The sequence below is a fragment of the Eufriesea mexicana genome, unplaced genomic scaffold (assembly GCF_001483705.2).
Source record: "Eufriesea mexicana isolate 0111107269 unplaced genomic scaffold, ASM148370v2 scaffold25266, whole genome shotgun sequence".
Taxonomy (NCBI): domain Eukaryota; kingdom Metazoa; phylum Arthropoda; class Insecta; order Hymenoptera; family Apidae; genus Eufriesea; species Eufriesea mexicana.
Window position 1 is genome coordinate 107,013 of NW_016932250.1, and position 9,020 is coordinate 116,032.

The 9,020-nt window shown below is 26.4% G+C and overlaps 1 protein-coding gene across 1 annotated transcript in view; it reads left to right on the forward strand.

Annotated features, from left to right (window-relative positions):
- LOC108554523 (serine-rich adhesin for platelets) overlaps positions 1–9,020 on the forward strand; it is a 39,478-nt gene that overhangs the window by 14,783 nt on the left and 15,675 nt on the right. The window contains exons 11-12 of the mRNA XM_017909832.1: positions 2,159–2,491; positions 4,714–4,750. Coding sequence (XP_017765321.1) covers positions 2,159–2,491; positions 4,714–4,750 — 370 coding nt within the window. The remainder of the gene's footprint in view (positions 1–2,158; positions 2,492–4,713; positions 4,751–9,020) is intronic.

The window sequence follows — 9,020 nt, forward strand, 5'->3', positions numbered from 1 at the left end:
CTTTGTCAAATATATGTACTGTATAAGTTGCATAATTATATTTTATAGTCTTTACTATCTTAAAGTATGAAAATATAAAATAGCTAAAATCTGATTAAAAACATAAATATATAATATAATAAAATATTGCAAAAGAGATATTTATATAATAAATGAATTAATTATTCATATTTATAATCAAGATATAATTACCGTTCTTTAAGAACATCTAACTAAAATGTAGTCTATCGGATGACAGGCGGAGAATTTGCATGGAAAATAATAGTGAGGAGTCGGAAGTTCGTCGTACGGGCGAAGAAGCAGATGTTGAAATCGAGGAGGGTCCAGATGAAGAAGAGGCAGATACTGACCTCGAAACTGATCGTTTACTTGGACAGCAAAGAACAGACGACCAGGGTTTTTACGACGACAAGGTAAGATATATAAAATATAAAAATAATAAAAATTGTTTAGTACATAAGTGTTTTTGTAATATTTTAATGAAAATAATTTTTAATACAGTTTCAAATAATTCAAAATAATGATCTTATTGACTAATAAAGTAATATAAATTGAAAATATTAAGATACATTTCTAAGAATGATAATATATATATATGTATGTATAAAGTGAGATTGCTATTTTGACAAAATTTATATTAAAAATTAGAATCTTTTATCAATATATCAAACACATACAGTACCGTTTTCTATGAAAAAATAATGAATATTAATTTCACTTCAGTCACATAGCTTTAAAATATGGACACATTTTATATTGTCTATGACATACCAAAATAAAAAATGATAAAACCATTTGAAAATGGTATAAACATCAATTTTTGATATTGAACTCTTAATATTTTTTATATTTGTTAAAGAAAGTGATAATTACTATTGATTTTATTATTGTGGAATATTTGTTAGAAAATATTCATAGTAATTGCCTTTTTAATTTTACATCATAATTTAAATGATTAAAAACATTTTTATTTTTTAAATATAATTGTGTGAGAAATTATTATTGGTACTGTACGTTAAAAGGTATTTTTTTGTTAATTATTTTATGAGTATGTAATTATATATATATTAAAAACAAAAATATTTATAAAAGTGATAAATTCTCACATTATACAGTTTTGATTTGATAACAAGTAATTCTCCTTCAGATTTAATCCTTTATTTAGTAATATACACAAATTATAAAATAAACATCTTTTTATGTCTACATTATTCAGATTATTGTAACTCTATTTATATCACCATACAAGTATAGTTGCTTCTTCCAAGTTGTCAGTATAAAAACATATCCTGTGAAAAAGATGCAAATTTTGATGTACCATCTTGTACATTCTACTGTTATATTTCCTTATTATTTTGTAGCTATATTATTAATATTACTTATTAAATATCCTTTTGTTTCTTCTCCTTTTTCTTCCTAGCTTTCTTATAAATCATATTCCCTATTATTTGTAATATACATTATGTATATAATGGGTTTATGCACGAATGAGACAAAAAATAATTGTAATTATAGACAACAATATAATTAATTACTAATTGTAAAAAAGTAAAGTTTGAAATTTCTGATTATAACTGAAAAATTTCTATATAATTACTCTTTAAAAATTACTAATTTAAATTTATTTTTTCTTTCTATATTAAGTATAAAATTTTTTAAAAATGTTCTGTAACATCTGAAAAGAATTTTTAAGAATGTTATAATTTTCATTAAACATTATATTACATTAACTTAACATGTAATTACATGATACAAATAATATAGTTTATAGTTTCTAATAGTAGAAATTAATTTAGAAAAAGAAAAATTTTATTTCATAAAAGACTTAAAAAATTCTTAAGGAAAAATTAAAATGGTTTTCTGTTTGTATTTTGTTTATATTTTATAAATATATAAGTGCAGTTAAATACAAATTTGATGTTAAAAAAATCTTATTTTTAATACTCTATTCTTATATCTATTCGAAAGATTTTATAATATTATCTGTAACACATAAAAATTAGTTTGCTTAAAAGAGGTTAGACTAAATAAAGGATTAAGGTAAACAAAGAATGGAGGATCTATCTAAAAGTGCCTTAGGTAATGCATGATTTGTGTAGGGGTACTTTATCTTAAGGGTAAGCAGACTAACATAATAAATATAATTGGTGTTACATAGGGGTGGAGGAAGCCTAAGACTAGGACAATGTTACCACCGATAAGTGGAAAACTGTCAACTCCTAAGCAAACTCCCCCGAAAAGCCTGAGTGTCGTTCCGGTAGAAAGTCCGCTAGCACCTTCGGAACCCTTAGCTTCGACCTCTGCCTGTGTATCCACGTCCGCTTCTGCCTCTATTTCACCTCCTCCGGTAGTTTCCGTTATACAACCATCGCCTTCCGATTGTGATGTTACCGCTCCTACACAACCTGCGACGAGTCCACAGAAGACTCCAGCCAAAAATTCTCCCTCGTCCCCTCAGAGTCTCAAGGAATCCAGCAACAAGGTGAAAAAGGTGCCCCTTCAATTACATTACATCAACCTATCTTCTTCTATTATGGATGCTACTGATCATACTGCTACTACTCTCTTTTTTGTTCAGTTACTCTCATTATTAGTGTAAGTGATATATTCAGAAGACTAAAAACGATGATAAATTATATACAGAGTATTTCTCTTATTACAGAACTGAAAGGCAGTATCGCCACAGAAACGGTGAAATGAGAATACTATGTTTATATATACAGCAGTGCCTTGGAAACTGGTCGAAGGTTAGGTTTGAATCTGGCCCGCCGAGTGTGAGTGAGATAAAGATACATGACACGTGACAGTAACACGTTTAGTTGTATATCTTAAGTAGATGAAGTCGGTGGTTCGTTTCATGATGTTAATTTTAAATACTGGGGTAACAGTCGGCCAATTTCCGAGGTAAATCTCAACCAATTTTCAAGACACTACTGTCTGTATATCTATGTAATGTGTCAATCGGTCTTTACCATAATTTGATGGATCATACAAGAATGATATTGATTTGTTAGGTTAAGGTAAAGATCGATTGATTGAGATGATATATACATATGCATATACATACATGATGCTTCTGTCACAGTGTTTTTATAACGGCTCTGCTTTGAGTCCTCTAGCGAAAAGATTACTCTGTATTTAATCAAATCTAACGTACTTTATTTATTCTTCGTGATACGATCTTTTTGCAGTTATAAAAAGAAAATGATTAATATTGCAATTTTTCGATTAAAGTAGTAGATACTTTTGAGAGATATTATAGACGATTTATTCATGTTTTCTTTTCCTATATTCATATTTTTATAAAATTACATGTTCATAATTTTTTTTTTTTTATTATATAAATAAATAACATGGATATTAGAGTTAAATGAATTTTTTTATATTAAAATTGGATATTACTTAATATTAATAAAATGAATTGTATATGAATATTTTTTAAAATGCATTTTTTAATCGTTTCAGTCTGTTAATTTTTGGAATGCATTTTTGTTAAAACTGCAATATTTTTAGAAGTTTCATATTTTTCGTTTAAGTTCTGAAAGTTCAGATTTTTAGAGTAACTGATAACATAATGATAGAATCTTAGTTCATTCTTCCTAATCAATAGCATCACTTGCTATTTTTTCCACTACATAGAGACCATTATGCATGCCTTCCGTCTTTTCTTCCTTCAGTGATTAACTATGATAAATATGATACTAATCTAATGTAAAAATATTAATGCAATTTACAAACTATGTAAACACAAAGTAATGATAAATATTTACATATTATACCATAAATGCATGCATAATAAATTGCTTCATTTTCAGTTCAGTGCAGAAAATATTATTTAAAAATCATTTTTACTGTTTTGGTCGTCATAATTTTTGAAATTAAACGTTTGTAACAATTGTCATAAACAAATTTTATAACAATATTATGAATTAAGAATCGTTTTAAAATATAAAATTATGCAGAAAGTGCTAAATATAGTACTTTTTAATTATCTTACTTTTTTATATTTTTTTTTATAACTATCCATCATTACTATATATTTTTTTATGTATTGTATTTTAAGAGATATAGGTAATACCAAGGCAGTAAAATATATAATACCACAAAAGCTAGATAAAATAATATTTTCCAAGATGTAATTAAATAATAAATTTTTTGTACCTATATTTAATTTAATTGATATTTTTATGAACCGAATTTTTTTGATAATCTCTATACAAGGAGTATTTGCATAATGTATAATGGTTTACAAATTTTAAAAATATCGATATTGCTTAAAATATTCACAAACATGCACAAACATTCGCAAATATACACCATTACTGAATAGCGATTTTAAAAGTGTATTATATTTTATGCATGAAACGATTTTTTATATTTTTTTTATTTTTCAAGTAAATAAAAATTGCTTAAAAAGATGTAGCATTATTAAATCGAAAGATAATAGTTTAATTTTTTGCTTAAATTATACGAAATGCGAAGAAGCTTAAATATTCCATATAATCAGAAACTTATTTAAGATTAATTATAATTACATAAATATCCTTTTTTAAACATAATTGCCAAGACATTTAGATCGTAAAATTATTGCATGACTAAAACTTTGGCAATTCATAAAAAATATAATTTGCAAAAGCACGTAATTATAATATTGTACGATAAATTTCCGTTTGTTTTATTACACGGACTAATTTAATGTTTTATGTTTGACAGGAAAAAGAAGAGAAGAAGAAAAGCAGAAATAAAGAAGGTAATGAAAACTATTTCTATATTTTTTGTGAGTACAAGCAAAATATACGTTATTTCGCTATTTATTAGTACTTTTCATAAAAAATTTGTAACATTTTTGTTAGTAAATTTATAGTAATTTATTATAAATTATTTTTAAGAGTTTATATTATTTGAAAGATCATCTACTATTGTGTAATACATTTTTCTAACTGTAAATGAACTTATTGTAGTATATAAATACAATTACATATGAATGCACTTTTTTTTTATAAAACAGCTTTATTTTAAAATTAATGCACAGAGAAAAGATTCAAGTTATTTTATTATATTTAAACATATTCATTTATCAAGATAATAGTTATAATATTTGTTATCTCCAAAAATTAATAATGAAATGAAATCTTTATATAGTTATGATTCATATAGTTATACAGTTTAGAAAAGTGAAAAAATATTAGCATCACGTTAATTTTGAAACTAAATTTAAAAGGAAACTTGTTAATGCATGCATTCAAATACACTAGAAAATTCATATTTTTATGTCTTTTTATAGAGTAAATAGAATACTGCTGCTGTCTCTTATTCCTCCATTAAAAAAATAGTCAGTTATTTCCATACAAAAAATGATTCACATTATCAAATATTCATATTTGAAAACTTTTTATTATTTTGGATAGTTAAAGAGTTATGATAAAAAGGGTGTATTTAATAAGAACAGTCACGTTTACACATGAGTATCTTTATAATCACTTTAATATTATTTTAATTATTATATTACTTAGATAGAAAAATATCAGCATTTTTTAAGATTATAATATTGTTTTGTGTAAATATAAATATGCAATTAATATTGAAAAAATATAAACAGTTATTTGATAGCATTATTGTTCTTAAAGTATTATACTCCAAGTATCTGTTCAAAGATATGCAATCTAAAAATGTTACATTTTTGTACTTGAAATAGTTCAAAGATATAGTTAAGTTGATAGTTGAATGTCTTTTATTTTTATTTTGATAATTATTCAACTGGATAATGATAAAGATGAGCATAATTTCTTGAATGTTTTGTATGTGAAATATAATGCTTGTTAATTAACTAACTACTTAAATCAACACTGACTATGCATCACTTAGACATCTCTTTCTTAGTTTTAATTAAACTTTAGAGAAGTTTAATTAAACTTTTTTTACAACTATGATTCTCTCACCTGGTTCGCAAATTTTTTGGCTATTGCCTCCATTTATTTTTCCTTTACTCGACTTTCACTGATTATCTATAAATTATTAAAATAGATTAGATAGATTAGTCACAGATCACTTATTACAAATAACAAAATCATCCATTTTTATTTTTTAATTACAGAAAGAACCATTTTCACAGTTAATATAAAATCATAAATATTATAAGTAATTAGCCTTAGACTAATTAATAGAAAAATTATTTAAAGTCTTGCTTTGTTATACATATAGGAACCTAAACGTGTAACCTAACTCAACTAGAAATAATATGATTGTAAAGGTTACATAACTGCAAATGATATATTAATATTTTGTTATTGAGATAGCTGTTGTTAAATTTAACATCATTTTCTTAAAACATTTTTTTTATTTCGCCTAGTTAAAGTATTATAACGGAAAATAGTAAAGCTAATTGGTATCGAATACATACTAAGAGAAACGTATTTTGTGTTGAAAATTATGTTATTAAATGTACAAAGCATCATCCATTTAAGTGCATGTAATCAAACTTTTATTCAAATTTTGATACGTTAATTTATAGTATCTTTTGCACTAAGTAATAATTTTTTCTTTTTTCTTTTTGAGCTTTTTACTAAGAGTAGTCGTTTTACTATACCCAAAAATCTAAGCTTTGGAGTAAAAATGTATTTACTGTTCTTTGATCGTACTCAGAGTCTATAAATGGTTTGAAATAATTTTAAAGGATAAGACAAAAATTTCACTATCAAAGAAAAGTATGTAATCATGCTAATTTTAATTAACGTTTGAGGAAATATCATGGAAAAAATGAATATATCGTTGCGAGTTGAAGAATGAAGAATGTTTTAATTGCTCGTTATGAAGATAATCATAATCTCCAATTAATAAATAATTGTTAATTTTTCTTTGGAAAATATCTTCTGTTATAACTGTTTAACTATGCAAAATGAAGAAGTTGCTTAAAATAATCGCTAGTACGTTAAATTAAATTTACATTAAAATGCAAAAATTTGTAAGATAATAAGATAAATCTTCATCACTTCTTAAAAGAGATAGTAGCAGTTTCTCATGTAAAGAGTTCTATAAATATCACAGAAATTAACACAAAAAATATTTCATTGCTTCGATAGTCATTTCTTAGAAATTATAAATGAATAAAAAATGTGTACTTAATTGAACTACACTTAATATTATATGCTTATAATTTAATTACAATATTATCGTGGTTCGCAAAATCTGTTAGATACGACGTGTGTGATTTATCTGAAAACGTGTGAATATATCGAAAAATAAAAATGATTTAGAGAAATCTTTAAACACGAGTTGTTGAGTACCAAGAGCTACATATATGATGATATTTGTTTGATGACCTGGGAAGCTTTATAAAAATTATGTCTAAATTTTGTAATTGAATCGCATTTTTTCTTTTTTTTTTTTGCGCAGATTCTATGAACTTTTTGATATGCAACAACTTTTGTCTGAAGGATCTTTGTAAATGATCTGTATACTTGTTAAGTTATTTACACATTTCCAAGTAAGTTACGCACACACTGTTCGCACGGGACATCGATACAAATTACAAATACAAATATGCTTTACTCAATCATTTCCTAAATATATAATAATACTAATAAGCGTATAAATTGTGTCTTTCATTTGCTGCATTCCTGTTGGATATACTCGGTAGGTATCATTAAAGTGAGACCTATAATTCTTAATTTCCAGACTTGCCATTTAACCAGTTAAACAACTTTGGAGAAGTTAAACGAACAGATTCAATTACAAATTGACATTACCCACAATTCTCTCGCCATTTTGCCTAATTTATACCGTAAAGCTTCTGGTCAGTTTTGAGATATCAAGTTAAACATCTTTGGGAATTCCCAAGGAAAGAAAAATGAATTTAACTTCAGATTAACATTATACGCAATTTTCTGTTCATTTTACCCAACTGACATCATCAATCTTCTGACCAGCGTTGGGATGTCAAGTACGAAATCTTGACGTCACCCAATTTTTAATCACGACGACTAGATTTAGACTTGGAGTGGGGATGCGTACCATTTCGTAAGGATGGTATAGCGGCGAGGGGAGGGTACTGTTTGGAGGGGTAAGAATCCCCATTCCGAGTCCAAATCTACTCGTCACGTGATAAGAAATTGGGTGACACCATGATTTCGCACTCGATATTTCAACATTCCTTTTGACTTTAATCTATGTAATATCTAGTAGACGATACGATATTGAAATTGTATTTGATATTGTTTTATTTATACAAATTTGAACGCAATAAGGAAGACGGTAATCTTATTAAAAAGAAAAAAATTAATAGAGCGTTGTTTTTAATCTTGCACGGTATGAAACAGCTTCGAACAAGATATTTAACTGGTTTAGAGACATTAGCATCGCAGAATGCTTACAAAACGAAAATCTGTGTCTCTTTAAAACAGTTTCGATAAGATAACAAACATCTTGATAATAGCCAGGTTTAATTCGTTCTCTACAATCTATATATCAATATCAATGCTACCTAGTATTCCTCGAACGATCTTCTTCGATATACCAATAAATCATTCAGATTTTGGATCAATCCAAAAATTTACTAGTCTAGCAAAATCAAATAAAATCAAGTCTAGGATGATTTAAAATAACAAGGAGCACAGAGAGTAAAAGAATTCACAAACAAGTGAACATTAACTTTTCATGTGCAACGATTATCTGTAAATTGTCAAATGTATTATTCAGAAGTAGCGTGAAATATATTTTCATCGAGAGCGGGTTAAAGAACTGTGAACAGCATTGACATTGTACTATGTTTATTTTCTCACCTAAACTTTCAATGGATACAAAGAACCATTGTAGCAGTCAGAGAATAAACGAAGAACTGGCAGTTTTATTGAAATATGAAGGAAAATCATGCCACGGCACGAGGCAAAGTTGACAAGAGACACAGATGTCAAAGACATCGCAGAGATTTCGAAAAACGATGAAGCCTCGATAAAATTTCTTCCCATATCGATTCACGTGTCTTCGATTAGGCTTCTTCGCTCACCGTTTGACTATGTCTCGGC